At 42.9% G+C, this 21,567-nt stretch overlaps 1 protein-coding gene across 1 annotated transcript in view; it reads left to right on the plus strand.

Annotated features, from left to right (window-relative positions):
• GDI2 (GDP dissociation inhibitor 2) overlaps positions 1–16,698 on the plus strand; it is a 39,075-nt gene extending 22,377 nt beyond the window's left edge. The window contains exons 8-11 of the mRNA XM_077470778.1: positions 1,701–1,872; positions 11,021–11,165; positions 11,739–11,793; positions 15,795–16,698. Of these exons, the coding sequence (XP_077326904.1) occupies positions 1,701–1,872; positions 11,021–11,165; positions 11,739–11,793; positions 15,795–15,941 (519 nt within the window). The 3' untranslated portion in view covers positions 15,942–16,698. The remainder of the gene's footprint in view (positions 1–1,700; positions 1,873–11,020; positions 11,166–11,738; positions 11,794–15,794) is intronic.
• The last annotated feature ends 4,869 nt before the right edge of the window (positions 16,699–21,567 follow it).

The raw sequence follows: 21,567 nt of genomic DNA on the forward strand, positions 1-21,567 counted from the left end.
CCCCGTTGAAAGTCTGAGATGTGTCTCACCACTCAAGTTCCCATGGGGATGTGTGTCAGCTAGGTAGGGAATTCCAGGAGCTGCGTGGGAGACACTGTGAGAATGGCCATAACTGTGCTGGGGAGAACCGCCGCAAGCTGTGGCATTTCACACCGTGGAGACAATGCTGGTAGAGGTGTCTAGCGATGACATCGCTTGCTGCGCCAGTGGGCGGAAGCCAGGGTGGAGGGAATACTTGGAAGGCAAGCCAAACATATTGGTCCCGTCACTATGACGACATGTTTTGTGCTCCCTGCACCTTGTCATGTCATCAAATCATGGATTCAAGGTGCAGGATCGCAAAACAGGTTGTCATAGCAATGGCATTCCACCCGCCGGCGCAGTGGGTGATGTCATCGATGGACACCACTACCAGCGTTCTCCACGGTGTGAATTGCCACAGCTTGCAGTGGTTTTCTCCCCCATGACCATTATGGCCAGTCCCACAGTGGCTCCCCCGCAGCTCCTGGAATCCCCTGCCAATTTCAGCTGACGCACATCCCCCACTGGAACTTGAGACACATCTCGGACTTTTCCAACTGACAAGCAAGCACTACATAGCCCCAGAGGTTGGTTATAACATCCGACACATGTGATTGCATGACTTCATGTTTTTTTTTTTTACTTCAATAAACTACGACTTGTTTACAAAACTGGTATTCCCACGTTTTATGCCAGGTAATACCAGTACACCTGGACCTAAGCCCTTTTGGATTTTATTTGCAGCTTTTCCTTTTTATATACCTATTTCCAACGCAGTGACTGCTGCTTGACAATGTCTGCAAAATTCTAGTACCAATGTTATTAGGTAAAGCCATCGGCATGGGACTGGTAGAGCTTACCTTGATAGGAAAGTAAACAGTGACCCATTTTAGTTGTCTGTAGTGTTGGCATTTGGTCATGCTGATCACGGATGTAAGTGTCAGTCTTCAATGAATCCTAATGTAATGAGTTCATTCTTCCCACTGACCATTACAGCACACCACTTTCTTTCGTTTATGTATGATTATATCTGCAACCTACTAATCTTACAAATGTGCTGTGAGCTATTAATTTTAGATAACAAAAGTCACCAGATCTAAAGTGTGGATAAGAAGGGATCAGGTAGTAATGTGGGGTCTGGACCCTCGAAGCAGGGGAGGCACCAACTATTTAACTTTAGGCTGGCCACACGTAAAACAATTTTCTTGTACAATGTTTCTCTAGATTTATCAAAACCATATAATATGAGGTCAAGCCTCAACACATTCAATTTGTATACAATCAGACCAACCCTTGGAGTTCATAGTTAACGTTGAAAATTGATTAAGAAAATTGTATTAAAAAGAAAATGGCCAGTAGGGATCCCCTGCTATAAACTGTTTCATGGGTTTCTCTAAAGTAAGAGTTGAGAAAATCTATGATATAGTTTGCCTTAACTAAGAGTAGGAACCCCCGCTTTTTTACATTTTCTTGGTCTTTCAGCTGCCCTGAGGCTGGCGTATAAGTTATGGTTGGAGATCCAGCAGTGCTGAGATTACAATGTACTATAAGGTGCTGTGTGAACGTTATTTTATTGCGGTGAAAAGCTTTTTTTTTTTTTATTATAATTTAGTGCTGCGCTCTAGAAAATTAAAACTAATTTTTAATGGATGCATTTTACCGTCTATTCTGTCTTCCAGGTTGCCAGATGCAAGCAGCTGATTTGTGACCCTAGTTATGTTGCAGACCGTGTCACTAAAGTAGGGAAGGTTATTCGTCTCATCTGTATTCTAAACCATCCAATTAAGAACACAAATGATGCCAACTCCTGCCAGATCATCATTCCTCAAAACCAGGTCAACAGGAAGTCTGGTGAGTTTTTCTAGAAATTACTCTTGCACTTGTAAGTATAGAAAATATATAGGTGCTTCCAGCTTAGATTTGTGTACCTGTACGCCCATTTGCCTGTCCGTGCCATTCTGCTGACGTACATCGTCGTGCGCCGGTGGGAAGCAGCTATTTAGAATAAGCTGTCCGTTTCGTAAAACGGCAATATCGGAGCAGATTCAATCGTACAGTTTGTAGTGCACATAGATTTGCAAAATAATGGACTAAAGGAATATTCCTGAACTTTGTTTTATCTCATGGTTACTGTTTTGAAATTGTATGAATGCATCAATGCAGTTCATGTTATCTCAGCTTGCAGAGCTTTGATTCATTGAATGAGTTTACCAAAAAGTAAATATTGCAGAATATACAGCCTCGTGCTACATAACTAAGCTCCATTTCATGCTGAATAAACTTAATTACTCTATCTTTAGAATACTTTTGGAGTAAAAAATCTATTAACCACTTCAATACTGGGCATTTTCACCCCCTTCCTGCCCAGACTAATTTTCAGTTTTCAGCACTCGCACTTTGAATGACGCAGTCGTGCAACACTGTTCCCAAATTATTTTTTAGAATCGGGCCCCCCCCCCCCGCGTTTATTTCTTGCTCTATAAATAGGAGGAGTGACACGTTTTTAAAAACGTTTATTTTATATAAATAAAAAAAAAAAACACTTTTTGCTAGAATAACCCAATTTAAAAAATAAATTTCCCTCAGTTTAGGCCAACTATTTTCTACTTATCGTCACTGTGACATTGTGGTGGATGCTTTTCACGGTTTCTGAAACCATATATACAGCAGTCAGTGCTATAAAAATGCACTGATTACTTTATAAATATCACTGGCAGGGAAGGGGTTAAATACTACCTAGGGAGGGTTTCTAACTGTAGGCAGAGGTGACTCACAAGGGAGGGGACAGATCAGTGTTTCTCTGTACTGGGAACACACAATTAGTCTCCTCTCTCCTGACAGGACATGGATCTGTGTTTTACACACATAGATCCACATCCCGGCTCTGTTACCAGCAATCTTGGGTGCCCGGTGGACATCGCGGCCGCTGGGCATGCTCATCGGCTCCCGAGTGACGTGGCGGGCACGCACCCCCTAGACGGCCAGGCTGCCCAGGATTGGAGATCCCTGTTATGCTATATTTGTTCTTGCTAGTTGAATTAACCTTTCCATAGGTTTTTGTGACCTTTCTTACCAAGAAGAAGTGCTGGGAAAATTATCAAAGTGATGAAGTTTGAGTGGTCTCCAGAACCATAGGGGAAGGTAAATGCTAGCTACAGGATACCTGCTCGAGTGATAACCATTCAAAACTGGACATGCGTTGTGTGAAATTTGGCCAGTTCAGCAGGGACCAGCCAAATCACAATTGGTGTTTGCCCATTTTGATTTCTTCTGTTGAAAGCACATTCTGGAAAACTGTTGATTTAGAGGATGCACTCGCTGATCAGTGTATTTTGACAGCAGCTTGTCCTGCTGTCCCGGCATGGGGGAATGCTCCATCCATTATAGGCTAAGTTCACTTTTTGGAACATCTTCCGCTCTTTTTTAGGGTGGAACGTGTAACATGCTTCTGCCACCACTTTCTAAATCCACCCACACTGTGACTGATGGCTTGTAGTTCTGCATAAACTGCTGATGAGCGCTCTCGTAGTTCACTCACAAGCCCTGTTGCATTCAACAGACAGCCTATATAAAGGTACGGCAGAAAGCTGGAGAGCTTGTCTCTCGAAGTCTGACCACTTCCTTTTTTTTTTTTTTTTTTTTTTTTTTTTCTTCTTCAAAGATTCATTTGGGTAGTCCAATCAGGCAGCGGCTGCAGCATTGGGAACATGTTCCACCCTAAAAATGGGTAAAACATGTAATGTATTCTCAAGTGTGAACTTATCCTTTTTTTAAATAATATTAAAGGTTAATAATTTAGTTAATACCAAAAATTGTTTTGCACAGAGCAGCCCTGATCCTCCTCCTTCTGGGATCCCCCATAGGAAGCTGCCCATTTTCTATCCTTCTAGTGAGATTTTTATATCTGTTGGATATTTGTGTGTTGTCCACCCCTCAGGTGAACTGCCCCATATTTTAGGATCTTTTACACTCCTGTGTCTGTCTGTGGAATGCGTCCAGCAGTCCCTGCAGGAGGGCCAAGTATGGTTCCACCTGTTTCGGCAGGATGGAGCAGCTGGGCATTCCCTGGGAGGTCGACTAGGGGACTCGCTCTCCCTTCCTTCCCTCCTGTCCCTTTCCTCCTCCCCATGCTATGTGCCGCCATTTGACTGGGCACATTGTGGTGCACGTACCTTGCTGGGGGTCCATAGGGGGAGCTTTGGGTCCTGGGGGGGGGGTGTCCCGCTTGTCCTCTTCTCCTCTTCCCTGTTTCTGGGCCACGGTGGGGTGTTTGTGCTATGTGGGACATAGGGAGGCCACTGCGTTCTCCGTGGCCATTTTCCTCCTGCCACGGCCATTTTTTTTTTTTTTTTGTAGCCACAGCCAGTCTTTTGCCTTTTCAGCCATTTTCTAGTAGTTTGGTAGCAGTTTTCTTGGCACCCGCAGACGTTTTTGCCGTGGTGGCCATTTTCTAGTAGCCTCGGGTAGTTTTGCCTCTAGCGCTGGGTGCTTGTTTCCTTCTAGAATGGCTCGCTTTCCACACAGACACCTCGTGGATGACACGGGAGAGCGGGCAGCACAGCACAGTAACTGGGTCAGGTTAGCGAGTCCTGTGGGGGGGGGGGGGGGGGTCTCAGTCTGTGCAGCTAGGAGGGTGGACTTTTTGTGTGACTTGCCTTAGGTCCCTAAATCGTGACAGGCGAGTGTGGGTCAGCATGGCGTCAGAAGCTGGCGCTTCTTCCCCAGACATCCCTGTTATTGCAACTGGTTGCCCTGCAACTGCAGTGCCTGTGGACGCTCTGTCGGCAGTCCTGGAGGCCTTTGTTGCCAGGGTGGAAGTGGAATGCGGGCACAAGGGGGTGTAAAAAAAAATGCCCCACTGTTCTGATGTATCAGAGGATGCTGACCAGGACAGTGAGGATGACTCCGTGTCCGGATCAGCGCAGGTAAAGGCGCTTATAGGAGCACTTATTACAGCAGTGCAGGATATCCTAAAAATGGAGGATACGGCAGGGGCATCTACAGAGGTGTCGGTCCCTTTCGAGTCCCACAAGTTGGCCCGCATGGCTAAGGTGTTTGTTTTTCCCAACTTATTTTGATACGTTTGTTTACAAGGAATGGAGAAAAACCAAAGCTGGTCTTTTCAGTCCCAAAACGCATGGCGGTGTGTTGCCCCTTTTTGAGGAGAGTCTCCTCTTGAAGAAAAAACACACTCCACAGATTGTTGACCAGCCCCCCCCCCCCCCCCCCCCCCCCCCCCGGAATGGACTCCTGCTTTTAAGGACCCTGCCGACAGAAGGGCCAAGGCGGTTGCCCGATCAATGTTTACTGTGGTGGGGGTCAGCATTGCGGCCAGTGTTAGCCACGGCCCTGGTATTGCAGACGCTTCCTGAATGGGCTAAATTGTTGCCCCGTGAATTTAAGAAGCAACAGGCTTCCCTGGTCTGGGGACCTGGCGCAGGGCCTTAAGTATGTCTGTGATGCGGCCTTAGATACGGCCCCCTTGCTCTCTAGAGCCTCAGTATCAGCAATAGTGCTACGTCGACTGATTTGGCTGTAATGCTGGTCTGCGGACCAGGCATCTAAGAAAGCACTGGTGGATTTGCCCTTCCAGGCAGAGAGGCTATTTGGAGCCTCACTGGATGACATTAAGAATGTTACTGGGGGTAAGAGTACGTTACTCCCACAGTCCAGAAAATGGAAGGAGCCACGCCGTAGGCAAGGGCCCTCCTTTTCCGCTCAGAAGCGCATTTTTCGCCCGCCTGGGTCGGTAGGTAAGTGTTTCCAGTCTGACAACGTGCCTGCTGAGGGACGAAAGCGTCCCTGGTTTCGCAAGCCTGCGAGCAAATCTGTTACCGCATGAAGGTTTACCCCCGCCTGACTCTCGGGTGGGGGGTTGTCTTCGAGAGTTTGCAGCCTGGTGCTTTCCAACCAGTGGGTCTGCGAACTGAACTGGTTTCCTCAGGGTACAATAGTTTTTCTTGTCCGCCAAACTGATTATTTTTTATTTTTTTTCCCCTCCAACCTTCATCAGCTTCCGGCTCATCGGGAGGCCCTATTTGGGGCAGTACAGGACCTGTTGCTGCGCAGTATAGTACCTGTACTGACACCGGAAAGGTTTCAGGGTTTCTACTCCAATCTGTTTGTAGTCCCAAAAGAAGGAAGGGGTCTATCCGGTCCTGGACCTCAAGACGCTCAACTGCTTTGTGAAAGTACAAAGGTTCAGGATGGAATCAGTTTGCTCAGTGGTCGCTGTACTCCATCAAGGGGATTTTCTGGCATCCCTGGACATCAAGGGCGCTTGCTTGCATGTCCCCATATGCATCAAGCATCAGATGTTTCTGCGATTTGCTGTCCGATGAGCACTACCAATTTGTAGCTCTCCCTTTTACCCTGGCGTCAGCACTGAGGGTCTTCACCGAGGTGCTAGCCCCAATTTTGGCTTTGCTAAGGCAGCGAGGGATCGCAATTGTGGGTTACCTGGACAACCTTCTTCTGAGGGCAGCTTCCGCCTCAGAATTAAGGGAGGATGTGGCAATCGCCATGCAAACTCTTCGGGAGTTTGGTTGGGTACTGAAACTACAGAAGTCTGTGTTGGTGCCGACTCAATGCCTGCAGTACCTGGGCCTGCTTCTGGACTCCTCGGAGGCAAGAGTCTTTCTTCCTTTGTACAAGCTGCGGTGAAGTTGTTTGTGTCCTGCAGTCCTGGGTCTCATGGTAGCCACTTTCAAAGTGGTACTGTGTGCTCAATTCCACTCTCGAGTATTGCAAAAAGAGATCCTGTCAAGATGGGAAAAATCTCCGTTGTCCCTAGATTGTCAAATTCGAGTGAGCCAGCTAGTCAGGGACTCCCTGCTCTGGTGGCTGAGGTTGCCGGCTCTTTGGTCCGGGAAGTTGTTCCTTCCTCTTCATTTGACGGTGATCACAATGGATGCCAGCCTGACCAGTTGGAGGGGAGTTTGGGGCATACAGTCAGCCCAGGGTCGTTGGCAGGCAGGATTCTTCCTGGGTCCAATCAATGTGCTTTAACTTTGGGCAGTCAGGCGGTGCCTCTCCACATGGTCAGAGGCTGCAGGGGTATCCGGTCAGGATCCAGGCAGTCAACCAACAAGGAGCTTGGCTGCAGCACTGGAGGTCGCTCACGTCCTGTGGTAGCGGCACGTGCCGGCTGTCGGCCATGTACAATTCCGGGAGTAGAAAACTGGCAAGTCACCTGATGCTGGACCAAGGGGAATGGTTGCTACATCCAGATGTATGTTGGCTCCTTTGCCTAAGGTGGGGCACACCAGATGTGGATCTCCTGGATTCTCGACTCAATTGGAGGGTACAGAAGTTTGTGGCCAGGTCAAAGGATCCCTGGGCGGATGCAGCAGATGCGTTGGTGTCTCCATGGGGGCATTATCGACTGATTTATGCCTTCCCCCCCCCCCCACTCAAACTTCTACCACGTCTGCTTCAGAGTGGAGGCCAAGAGGTTTCCCGTAATTCTGATTCCCCCAGATTGGCCTCGGCATCCATAGTACGCCGACATAGTGAGAATGGTAGCGGATGTTCCTTGGCGACTGCCGATGTGAGAGGCCCTTCTGTCGCTAGGTCCAATACGTCATCCTGCTTTACTGTCACTGGCTTTAATGGCATGGCTGTTGAAAGCCAGGTACTAAGTGACCGAGGTCTGTCTGATTTGGTAATATCCACTATATTGAGGGCACGGAAGTCATCTTCTCTGAAGATTTATCATCGTACGTGGAAGGCCTACATCTCCGTGTGTGAGGAGATGGGGTGTGGCGTCTACGTACATAATCCGTTTCCAGGATCCTACTGGTTTTTGCAGCGAGGAGTTGATCAGAAACTTGCATTAAGGGGCAGATATCTGCTTTGGCTGTCCCTTGGCGACTCATTCATTGGGGAGTACGTTTTTGTTCAGGGGGTTCGACATGTGGCCCCTCCAGTTCGACCATCGATACGTCTGTGGGATTTGAATCTGGTGCTCTCAGTGCTTCAGAAACCGCCGTTTGAAAACCTTAGGGAGATTCCCTTATTGACACTCTGAGTAGTCTTTCTAGTGGCCACTACATCTGCCAGGAGGGTTTCTGAGTTGGTGGCCTTGTCTTGCAACTCTCCCTACTTGATCCTCTACAAGGATAAGGCAGTGCTGCATCCACAGCCTTAGTTTCTTCCAAAGGTTATTTCGGCCTTTCATCTAAATGAGGACATTATGCTTCCGTTCTTATGTTCTTGGCCGTCGCACCCCAAAGAGGTGGCTTTGCATTGCTTGGACGTGGTCTGGGCTCTGCAGGTGTATCTGTCTGCTACGACTCCTCCTTTTTTGGAGGTCTGACTCTGTTTTATATCGGTGGCTGGTCCAAAGAAGAGACTGGCGGTCTCATCGGCCACAATTTATTGGTGGATCAGACAGATTGTGGTTCAGGCTTATTCCATAAGGGGACGGGTGCCTCCCTTTTCTGTCGCGGCACATTCTACCAGAGCAATTGGTGCCTCTTGAGCTTTCTGACATCAAGCATCCGTTTCCAGGTGTGTAAGGTGGCGACCTGGTTGTCTGTTCACACTTTCACAAAATTTTACAAGGTTGATGTGAGCGCATCTTCGGATACTTGCTTCGGCTGCAAGGTTTTGCGGGTGGCTGTTTAAGGTCACAACTCCTCTGTTGAGGTAGCCCTGGTTGTTATGGGTGGAGTTATTGTTTGCTGTTCCCACCCCTCGTTTCTTTGACACTGCTTGGGGACGTCCCTAAGGTCAAGAAGAGCTGCTGTGTTCATCAGTGAACGAAAGAGAAAATAGGATTTTTGTACTCGCCGTTTAAATCCTTTTCTCTGAAGTTCATTGACGGACACAACACCCACCCCTCCTATTTATGTTTGTACTACTTTTGACAAACTGAGCTGCTGGATGCAGTGTGAGGGTTTATAGCCAGTAGGGACCGCCCCCTGGGCGTCAATGAACTTCAGAGGAGGATTTTACGGTGAGTACAAAAATCCTCCTTTTTTTTTTTATTTTTTTTTTTTTTATTTTTTGTGTGTACTTGGGTAAAAAAAAAATTAAATCTATTGAGGCTCATCTGTGTTATTGGCCTTATGTTCTACTTGCTCACAAAATGGAGGCAATACAGTTGACCACTTCAGCCTTGAAGAATTTGCCCCCTTCCTGCCTAGAGCATTTTTTGCGACAATTGCGCTGTCGTGCAACGTACACAAACAAAATTTTATGTCCTCCTTTTCCCACAAACAGAGCTTTCTTTTGGTGGTATTTGATCACCTCTGCAGTTTTTTTTTTTTTTTTTTTGCTAGAATATGTGTGTGTATATATGTATGTGTGTGTGTGTGTGTGTGTATATATGTGTGTATATATGTGTATATATGCATGCATGCAAAAAGACTTCCACAGTTTAGGCTTATATGTATTCTTCTACATATTTTTGGTAAAATTAAATGTATTTATTAAATATATATAATTAAAAGTATTTATGGCATTTTTTGTTTTTTATTGGGACTGCTACATTTTGACACTATTTTGGGACCATTTATACAGCAATCAGAGCTAAAAATAGCCACTGATTACTGTATAAATGACACTGGCAGGGAAGGGGTTAAACACTAGGGGTTAAGTGTGTCCTGGGGAGTGATTCTAGCTGGGGGGCTCACTATAACATGGCGAATCATTGCTCCCGATGACGGAGCAGTAGAACCCTGTCGTGTTGCTAGGCAGAACAGGGAAATGCCTTGTTTACATAGGCATCTCCCTGTTCTGCGTCTCCTCGGGGCAAACGTGAGCCACATAGAGTTTGTGGGATTCGCAGGCACTATCCCGTGGGACTCCCAATAAGCAACAAATTCTAAGGGACTTGCAGGTACACCCATTTGCCATTCTGACGAAGTATGTGTCGACGACGTACGTGTGTGTGCGACGGTCGGCAAGTGGTTAAAGATGGCCTAACTTTGTGTGTGTGTTTTTGGTTTGTTTGTTTGTTTGTTTTTTTTTTTTTTTTTTCATTTTCCCAGTGTCAGATCACCTATGGGTGTCTATGCATTCCTTAGTGAACATCAACAAAAAAATACATTTTCTGTCCTGTAATTAAAGTGGACCTAAATCTAGCTAGATTATGCTTGGAATGTGGCTGAGTAGGTTTAGAGTTGGGTTTACTATTTACTTCCATTTTAAGCCATATTTTAAAAGCTTGACTGTTTTGTACTGCCAATCTTTTTCCTAACGCCCACATTCTGTAAAGCTCTGTACACACAGGCCAAATGTCGAGGCCAGTTAAAAAATAAAAATAAAGGCTGGAAAACCAGCAGCCGACCAACTCCCGATCGGCACACTCTGCCAATGGCAGAGAGTGCTGATCGGAGTGTTCTTGTGGAGGGGGGTGTCCCCTTGTGAAAACACAACAGCCCAGCAGGGGAGATCGCTATACTAACTTTGCATACGGTAGTTAGTACAGCGGCTCCGACCAGAGCTGACAGTTTGAAGGAAAAAAAAAAAGATTAAGATGGTAGGTAGTCTATTGAGCTGGATGTTCTTTACACCGTAATACACCCTGCTCCTTTAACTTGTCATCCTCAGTGCTTCTGCATAATTGCAGGGATGGTCTGGAAAGTATAACTGTAAGTATTAATTTCAATCTGGCAGCCTGCCTTCTGTCTTCATCCTTGAGAAGGCAGAATAAGAGTAAACAAATAGTGCACATGCACACGAGTTGGCTCATTGTAAAAACTGTTTTAGCAGTCAGGCTATTTGGCATATAATTACTGCAAATGGGTTCATACTTTTACTGCCTAGCAATTATTATTTATTTTTTTATTTTATTCATCCATTGATGGTGAAGATGAGTGTATACAAATGGGTAGAAGAATTATGAAATCAACTTGATAGCACGCGAATTCACCTGTATTGGCTTGAACGTGTAAGCCAGGTTTTGCTAATCGTTTGCTGAAATGTATGTTGTCATTGTTTAGTTCACTTGTATTTCTATAGCATTATATATTTTTTATTTTTTTTATTTTAGATATCTATGTGTGTATGATTTCATATGCACACAACGTGGCTGCTCAAGGAAAATATATTGCTATAGTAAGCACTACTGTAGAAACTAATGATCCAGAGAAGGAAATCGGGCCTGCAATTGAACTCCTGGAACCCATTGAGCAGAAGTAAGGCACAGTTGGTACATGAAGTGAAGATGAACTTTTCAGTACTACAACGCTTTAATAAAATAAGCATATGATGTGGCAGGCTTAAAAGCTACGTTTTTGCATTCAGTGAAGATTAAGCAGGAACATAGCTGCCTATACAATGCAACTGTTCTGCACTGTTGGATTACTGATAAGTTTGGACATGTCATACAAAGCAATGTATTTTGTTTTTCCTTTTTTTTTTTTTTGGTGTCTCAAGTTGTTTGCAGTCAGTTTAGTCTTTACCATAAACTTGAATTTGTAATATATTTTCTGTTGTTTACATATGTTTGTATAGTGCACGCTAGCTACACCTGAGATGTTCAAAAAGGTAATGATCTCATTCATGTCATGCTTAACATCCTGACCAGGTAGTACCTTCCCGTAGTCGCTGATGATCATGCATAGCATTCATACAGATCTTATGAAATACATGTTATCATTTTGGTCGAATCATACATGACCACCTTGTATGTCAGGGAATGTTAGGTGTTTTTGTCCTGAAAAAGTTTGTACTTGTGCTTTATCTATTTTTTCATCTCTCCCCTCTAGATTTGTTAGTATTAGCGACCTATATGCCCCCACTGATTTGGGAACAGACAGTCAGGTAAGAGTCCGCGTGTGGTGTTTTGTGTGTTCTTTTTATTTGTTGTTTAACCTTTTCGCTGTCAGGCCCTGTGCTCCACTTAAACTAAACTTACCTGGCCAGACCATTTTTCCATTGCTTTATTTTTTCCCTTTTACAGCTTTCAGTTTGTAACAGACCCCTCCAAACCATATATTTTCTGAAAGCACATGACCACAGTAGAATACAAGTAAGGTGCTACTGATTTTTAGAGAACAACGATCTTTGTGCAAATTTGTCAAACCAATATTTTTTTCTTTTTTTTTTTTTTTTTGCAAAATGGTGAAAAGCGAACATGCGCAAAAATATATAAAATATCCAAATTTCTCTAAAATAAAAATTTAAACACATCTAGGATTTTACTCCCTTTTTTTTTTTTTTCCTCCACTTGCAGGCTTGACTTTGTTGAGGACCCTGTAAGAATAAATAAAGGGCGCTGCTGTTTTTAACGGCCTGCGATATTTGCACAAAAATATATCAGAACAATATATTCATTAAAAATTCTCTAAAAACATTATTAGTAGATATAAACACAGCAAATGTTAAATTCCTACTGAATATAAAAGCTTAACCTGTATTGAGTTAATAAATAACAAATATTTGTAAATTTTTTTTTTAATTGTGTTTTTTTTTTTTTTTGCAAAATGTTAAATTAACCTTGCGGAAAAATGTCAATAACCACATTTCTCAAAAGCTGAAGGTTTTAATTTTTCTCGTACGGCTTGAGTTTGCCAAAGACCACCCAAACCATATGTCTTCTGAAAGCGGAGGACCAGTAGAATGAAAAGGTGCTACTGATTTTTAATGCCCCGTGATATTTGTGCAACTGTTTACCAAATCAATATTTTTGCTAAAAATGCACTATAAAATCATTATTCACAGGAATTTTGCAAAACTTGCTGTTTTATATCCAAGTTCCTTCTAAATATAAAAAGCTAAACCTGTATTGAGTTAATAATAAATAACAAATATTTAGTAAATTTTAAATTGCTGCTTTTTGAGAAATGGTGAAAAAACCAGATGTATGCAAACATTTCTCAAAAAATCTGGAGGTTTTCCTTTTTCACTTACAGCTTTCAGAGTTTGTAAAAAAAACACCCCCCCCCCCCCCCCCCCCCCCAAATTTCTGCAATCACATGGCCAGTAGAATAAAGGTGCTGATTTTAAGGCACCACAATATTTGTGCAAATGTTTACCAAAACAATATTTTTGCTAAAAATACACTAAAATCATTTAGCGTGGATTCATACATGGCAACATTTTACATAAATTTCCTGCTAAATTCCCACTGAATATAAAAGTTAAAACTGTATTGAGTTAATAAATACTTGTACATTTTAAATTTGCACCATTTTGTGAAATGCAGAAAAGCGAACATGCGGAAGATGCACACTGCAAACTGCAAATAAGAACAAAATCCGATGGTTTATCATTTTTGCAGCTTCCAGAATTTGAAGACATGCTCCCCCCCACCAAAAAAATAAATAAATACGCTTTCTGAAAGCACATGACCTGTAGAATAAAAGTGCTACTGATAACCTCTTTCTTTACTTCCTTTTTTTTTTTTGACTCCGCATTAATTGCGCAAATGTTCATCAAATTGCTATTTTCTCTAAAAAAAACGGACAGGCTGTCTGTGTCCATCCGACAGCCCCATAGAGAACAGAGGGCTGTGTCTACTGTGCCCGCAGAGTGGACACTAACTGGTCATCCGCCTGCACAGCGGACACATCCCTGCTGAGCAGACGGATCTGCTTGACATTTCACTCCATGTGAAAGGGGCCTTACTACATTAACCCTTTTTTGTGTGTGACTGAAAAAGGAACTACAGATGGTCCCATTCTCTCTGCAGTACTTTTTAATAAGGAGTCTGTATAGCAACACTCGATTTACTATAAAAGGTAATCAATGGACACGGGAATGATCACTGCATGTGTGGAGCACTTAAGAGTAGGAGCCAGGAGACCCCAGCAGAGGGGGATATGGACTGCTCTATTCAATACCATTTTACAGAGCCGGTAAGTATGATGTGTTTTGTTTAAAGGAAGAAAACCTGAAGGTTTAATGTCGCTCTAAGTAATTTATAATAAAGAGGAAAAAAGTGATTGCGGACATCTCACAGAGCAGTGTACAAATATAGAAAAAAGCAGTCATTGGATATATTCCCCCCCCCCCCCCCCTCTGTTCTCTGAGATGGCCAGGAAGCCATGGTGTGCACTATCCCCCTGACATGCTATGCCTAGAAGTCAATGGACCTGAGCAGGTCACATAGCCCTTACAGCAGCATATCTGAGGTGCCAATATTTCTAGGTGTGGATGGCACATTAGTTATTCACCTCTACATAGCTTGCATATCTGCCTACATACAGATCTATGCCTGATTTGACTTTGTTGAAAAACTCTTCCTTCCTGTACGTAGCTGCTGCTGCTACCATTCAATGCTTGCCCTATCTTTTCTGTCTTTCTATATGTGCGTAGTAGATAAAGTTAGTTTTACGTGGTCTTTAAAGAGGAAGTAAACCCTGATTTAGTTTTACTTCCTCTTTCATTCCCTGCAAAGGTAAAGCATAATGGACTACTATGCATCGCATAGTAGTCCATTATGTGTCACTTACCTGACACAGGAGTCGGCGAAGTCACTGCTGTCCCCTGTAGTCTGGCGCATCCATCTTCTCCGTGGGTCTCGCTGCTCCGCCGCTGTCATTCGGCAAAGCCGTCACTCCCGTGCATGTGCACGGGAGCCGCCACTCGCGGCATATCGCCGTTGAGCGCGGCGCGCTCAGCTCAAATCTTCCAGTCCTTGAGTGGTTAACCGCTTCCCGACTGCCTCACACTGATGTACAGGCATAATCGCATACCCGTACGTTGCCCTTTAAGAGGCGCTGGGGGCACACGCGGCCGCAGGAAGCGCCGTGAGTCCGGTCGCGCGGACTCTATCGCCGCTGGGATACCCTCGGTCGCCTCACGGAGAGGAAGAACGGGGAGATGCTAAAGTAAACAAGCATCTCCCTGTTCTGCCTAGCAACAGTGACACTGATCTCTGCTCCCTGTGATTGGAGCAGAGATCGGTTATCTGTAAAACACAGCCACGCCCCCCACGGTTAGTAACATGCCCCTAGGACACACTTAACCCCTACACTGCCCACCTAGTGGTTAACCCCTTCACTGCCAGTGTCATTTACACAGGAATGGGTGCATTTGTATAGCACTGATTGCTGTATAAATGACAATGGTCCCAAAAATGTCCGATGTGTCCACCATAATTTTGCAGTCACGATAAAAATCGCAAATCGCCGGCATTTAAAAAAAGATAAAAATTACATAAAACTATCCCCTATTTTGTAAACGCTATAACTTTTGTGCAAACCAATTGCTTATTGCGATTATTTTTTTTTTTTTTTTCTTTCCCACCCCATTTTAGAGTAGGGAGGGGTCAGATATGATATATTATATTATTTTTTATTTTTTTGTGCCATCTGTGTCCCATTGGGGAGATTTACCTTTTACTTCTATCACAAATGAGAGAAAATCCCAGCAAATTAAGGGAATCCCTTGGGACCCTCAAGTCACCAGAACTAGTGTCCCCATTAAAAATTCCCCTCTAATACTTTTCTGGGGAGAGGGTGGGGTTTCATTTTCTTTTTTTTTTTTTCTTTTTTTTTTCTTCTTCTTTTTTTTTTTTTTTTTTTTTCTGCAACTCTGTAGGGAAACGTTCCTTTACTTCTGTTGCATTATTGGGTCAGGAAGTGAGGGATCCTCCAACAGGAACACATTCGATGGTAAAAGGCTGGCAGAAGTTTCTTGCCCATCTGCTTTCTTTCCACAAGTTAAAATTATAGTTTGTCTGAAGGTCCACTTGACCATAAAATCTGTTTATTTCTCCTATTGGCAGAATAAAGAAATGCACATCCTGAAGTGTTGCTACAAAAGCCATTCTCCAATTCACTTTTTATTGAAGCAAATAACCCTGATCTTTTCCACAGATCTTTATTTCACGCTCCTATGATGCTACCACCCACTTTGAAACCACCTGCAATGATATCAAGGACATCTATAAGAGAGTGATGGGCTCTGAATTTGACTTTGAAGAAATGAAACGCAAGAAAGAGGACATCTTTGGTGATAACTAGGCATACAATGCCCAAGCCTAGGAGAATTTCTAAATCTGCTACAAACATATTTCTGGAAATTAGGAACACTGTATGAAACTCAATATTGTAAGGCCTGCTTTTTGTAAAAAGTCCTGGAAATCCAAGAATACTGCACTGGTAATTGCTCTATGCCCATTCCTGTTCATTTTCTGATGAAGCTGCTGCTATCTGGCCTAGTCATAAATACTACAGAAGGCACATTTATTTTCTCCCCAGTTTAATAGAAAATGTACATCCTGCAATGAAGTATCTGTCTTCAATATTGACTTTTTATCTCTGAATTTTAATTTGGTGCCATCACTGGTACACATACTCTTTCCTTATATATATTATTTTTTTTTTATATATATAAAGATACCAGGATTATAAGAAACGTTTGGCAGATTACTCTTTGTGTGCTGCAAAACACTTGAGAGTATTTGGGCAGCTTCTCTGCCCCTGCTTCTCCCCGCTTTAATTAGTTCATAGTCGGGCTTAGAGTGTGACATGGAGCACCAGGTGTGCACATTTTTTTGACACCAGCTGGGAAAGATTGCTTCCTTTTTATTGTAATGAAGTACCAAGCCATTAGTATTATGCAGGCCAAGCTTGCCTGTATTTCTGTATTCCCTCACAGCTTCTGGCAGGATTAAACAGAAACGCAGTATTGATTTGACAGAGTCCTACCCTGACTTGTTGCTTAATAGGGTTTAAGATGATTTCTGTACTGCAAAGTAAAGCCAAATTGTGGAAACCAGCACTGTGTTTTGTATTTGTATTTATGTAGTACTGGAACAATTCTGTAAGGGTGAACACCTCTATTACAGAGAGAAAGTGGTAGTAGCTGAAGTGTTAACGTCAGTTGCACATGATACCGTATCCAATCACTGTTAGTAGGATGAGGAGTGGGTGTCATTTATCGCCTAGCAGGTAACGTAAGCCAGCCGTACCCCTTGAATGCAGTTCAGCATTTTTCTTTGCTTGCATTCAAGTCACAGCAAAAATGTGATTTTATGGAAATATCTAACATTTTCTTATGTCATAAAATTAATAATTGCATTTGAAAAGTGCTTTTGGAACATGCAAAAAATGGGTCACTTTATCTTGTTATATTTAGAGTCCATTTCCTTTTCAGTGCTAAAACCACAAACTAGAGATGACCTATGTTCAAGTATAGCTTTAGTATAAAAAATGGCCTAAAATACTTAATGCAGTTGTTTGTATCACAAAAAACATCAGCAAAGGGTATTTTTGCTGTGCTGTCCAGTGCAAAATTCTACAAGGGGCCTTAGACTTTTCATTTATTGGCACAAATTTTATGGAACTGTGTGTATGCCCGCTACCCAGTATGCTTTGTAATATTTAAAAGGAAACTGTATGCTTAAGCTTCATCTCCTAAAATGACTAGTAGTGACCAAACATAGAGGTTGCCATTGTGGAGGTCTCCTGATAATGCTATTTGCGTAAGCTGTCCTGTTTACCCTAGTGTTTAAATTCATTTAAGGCTTACCTGTAGGTCCAAGAAATATCTCCTAAACCTATACGATTTAGGAGATATTTCCAAAAAGACAGCCACCGCTGTAGACAGCGGCACGCAGGCGCACTGGGCACGCCACAGAACGCAGCGATATGCCGCAAGTATCGGCTCCCGTGCCCATGTGCAGGAGTGACGTCATCGATGCTCCGGCGAATCATGGTGCTGGAGCTGCGAGACCCGGAGGTCACTCTGGGATCCATGGCAGCGGCAGACATGAAGATGGAGGACCACTTCGGGGGCTTCGTTCTCAGGTAAGTTATTCATAATGAGCTAGTATGTTATGCATACTAACTCATTATGCCTTTGCCTTGCAGGTAGCTTCCCTCCCCATGGGTTTACAACCACTTTAAGATAGAAAACCTTTAATGCATTTTTGTATTCCTTTAAAAATAACAAGATTTGTTTGTTTTACATACAACTAGCTTTTGTACCTGATTTTCAAGATCTGCCTCTATCATTCCTTGGACTGGGAGAGGCAGCACTAGGAGCCCATTGAGCTGTGATTTGTGCACGTGTGCGGAGAGGAGGAGAGCAGAGTTGATGACTTATCAATGTGTTGCTGTTCGGTGACAGCATTGTATTCATATTTATGTTCCCCTCCTTTTCACATTAAACCACTTTCACCTATGCTGAAAGAAGCTCATTGGCTACAAGACTTAAATGTAGAATTCCAGGCTAAACCTAACTAGTTTTCTGCTCCATTCTGGTCACGTGATCACCTGTTAGCCAGCAGGGGGGAGGAAAAAGGGCTTGGCGATGGCTGGGAATGCTTAAGAGCAGTAAAATCACCCATAGGCTTCCATGGCCTATCTGTTGTTGATGTTCCCTCCTATCTCCTGCAGCTGCTGCTCTCTGACACAGGGGAGCCGGATCAGGTGACCAGAGCGGGCTGAAAATAGGCAAGTATATACACCTCTATCTTGGTAGGGTAGTCAAGGTAGGAGGAGATTTTTAAGACTAGTTATGTTTAGCCTGGAATTCTATATTATAAAATTTGCTGCTGTGAAAATAAACACATTGAAGTGGGCACTGGGTTCTGCATGGAGCCCTTTCCAGATTTTATTATAGTAAGCTGTTAAGTATCTTCCAGATTCAGAGCTGCTGGCTATTGCTCTTGGGCTGCTTGCAGTGTCCCTACTGGCTGTGTCGGCATGGAATTCTGTTGCCCTATGCTTTTTAAAGTTTACCCTTTTGCAGGAGTCCTCTTGCTCCATTGGGCGGTGGCTGAATCCTCTCCTCTAGGCTTTTGTGAAGTGTTCACTGCAATGATACAAGACTTTATAACCCAAGTCAACCAAATATTTGCAGACTGACTGCAGAGGCAACAAACGTGCCACTACTTTCCTGTTGATTCTATATATCTGATCTGCCTGTGGAATTAGAGGGTATTGAACCAATTGGTCACTTGCAGTGACTGATTCAGAATCGCTCCAGTACCCGATTGATGATCTTGTGGAGTTGCAGTCTACTGCTATTTTTCATAATTTAAGGAGATCTTTTTTTTATAGTGTTTAGTTTGAGTGGTGCACACCACATTAATAGAGGATCAGTATGTTGCTTCTACCAGTGCTATTTCCGTCTTTGCTTCTTTCAAACTTATAAGGATACAAAGACTTTCCCGATGTAAGATTGGAAAGCTGTTTGCAGCCCTAAATAACTTGGTGTGGCACAGGGGATGATGCAAAGTGTCTCTTGTGCTGCTGGTTGAGGTTTGAAGTCCTCGGACTCCCCAATCCTTGTAGGGCTAATCTTCCGGTGCTGTGGGTGTTAATTTGAGCTAAGGGACTTTTCAAGGATGACAACCCTGCTGCTTCTCTCAATTCAGAGAGACTATACCAGTGATGGCAAACCTTGGCACTCCAGATGTTTTGGAACTACATTTCCCATGATGCTCATGCACTCTGCAGTGTAGTGGAGCATCATGGGAAATGTAGTTCCAAAACATCTGGGGTGCCAAGGTTCGCCATCACTGGACTATACTATAGTCTCTTATCAATGAAATGTGATCTATAAATGGGGGGCGTGGGTTGAAGAAGAAAAATGTCTGCCTCCTAAATGTGTGGGGATACTCAAAGTAAGCTGACAAATTTCAAAATGGTTCATAGATACATAGGAACTGGATAGAAATAATTACGTCCTTGCGGTCTGTGGCATGTCCAGTGAATAGGTACTGTTGTGTCACAGAATGAACAGAGCCTGCCTTCTGACTTGCATAGATGCGGAGAGGAGTTTTGTAGAGTCGGTACAGGAATCTCTGCTTGCAGGCAGCAAGGTACAGTGGTATTTATAATCCTTTTAGAAATGAAAAGTAAACATCAGAGGATCTGCAAAGCATTTAGGGAATCTAGGGAGTGGGGAAAAGAGATGGCAGGCAGACATCACAACATTTCAAGTAAGCTTTTATTGGATTGTCAATGTATGTTTTATATAGCTGTTCTAAGGGGGGTGATATAGAAGGAATGTGTTTGATGTGACAATAGTCTAAAAGACAGTCTGGTAAAGGAAGTCTAACCTTCACATGTAATTGTTTAATCTAAGATAGATGGGTAAAATTAGCTAAAAGAAAAACATTTGGGGCTTCATATTGGTACTGTGTATATACACTGATCAACCATACCCACCCACCATAACCTGTCGATACCACTCCTGTGGTATCTGGCACCAGTTGCGAGCTGGGGGCTTCCATGGATCAGACTTAATTTTTCCAGCATGTGCCACAAACCAGATGCTCAGACATCTGGAATATTTTTGAAGGCCAAGTCAACACCTTCTTCCATTGCTCCATTGTCCACTTCTGATGCTCATGTGCCAATTGTAGGTGCTTTGCCCGTAGACACTGGTTAGCAGATCATACATTTTTTTTTTTTATTTTTTTTTTTTTCTCAAAGTGGAGAAATTGGATAAAATATTTTTCAATTCCCGTTTGTAAATTAAGACAGTTGCTATTATTTAGACTAATGTCCATATATTCCACTTCACAACTCGCACCTTCAAAAAGTATTTATGCCTCTGTGCTAATGGCATACATTTTAGAACACTTTACAAGTTATAGCATGAGGCAAGTGCTTGATTCATTTGGTGCATGCTATTGGACTATGTTAGAAACTTGCAAAGGCACGTTCGCTATGATTTTGTTGTAGGACCGAAACAGCTAATCGATAATAAAATTAATCGATTACTATTTTCATAATTGATTGGCCAGTAACCTAATGGGGTTAAAACTAAAATTTGCTCTCTTATAGTACAAAACAAGCAAATCGCTACTGTAAATATCACTTTCACTGTTGCACAGTAAAAAAAACCCTTACAGTAGTGATTTGCTCTTTTTGCACTATGACGGGCTTATTTTTCTTTTCTACTCAATGATGTTACTAAATGTCTTAGGACTGGTTCCCACCCATGTGTTTTTGTGTTTTTGTGCTTTTTGCAGAAATGCACTACAGTTCATTTTAATGGTCACATCTATGCTTTTTTTCAGGTGCTGCATATTTGGAAAAGAGTCGAGGACTTTTTTTCAATGCAAAACGGTGCTTTTTTGGTTCAATATAAGTCAATGGAGAAGCTGCAGAAAAGCATGTAGTGCGTTTTTTGCAGCAATTTTTATGGGTTTTTTTTGTGTTGTTTTTTTTGTTTGGCCAAAAAAGCATAAAAAAAAGCAAAAACACAAATTGCAGCAAAATCACGTGCGAAAAAAATATACATGCACAGCAAAAGGCACTGCCTAAATTGATCAAAAGCAAACTGCATAGGTGTGTACCGAGCCTTATGCTGGCCTCACGGATCAATTTTCAGACAAGAATATTCATATGAAAAATCTTTGTACATTTGAATGAAAGGATGTTTTGACATTTTCACTTGCTTATAACAAAAACCATACACTGTCTAGAAAACTTCTTGGTCAAAGGAATTTTAATTTCTAAATATTCCCGTCAGTGTGGTGGAAAACAAATGTCGCTTTGACCACACAAACTATTAGAAAATCAAAAAATCAAAAATCAAAGTTCTTAAAATTACTGTTTTTTGTTTTTTTTGTTTTTTTTAAGCAAGACATTGTTTTTGTATGGCCAGCATATATACCAGTCCTGTTTA

Source organism: Lithobates pipiens, unplaced genomic scaffold (assembly GCF_037356315.1).
Source record: "Lithobates pipiens isolate NorthernLeopardFrog02 unplaced genomic scaffold, aLitPip1_a1.2 Scaffold_8, whole genome shotgun sequence".
Classification (NCBI taxonomy): domain Eukaryota; kingdom Metazoa; phylum Chordata; class Amphibia; order Anura; family Ranidae; genus Lithobates; species Lithobates pipiens.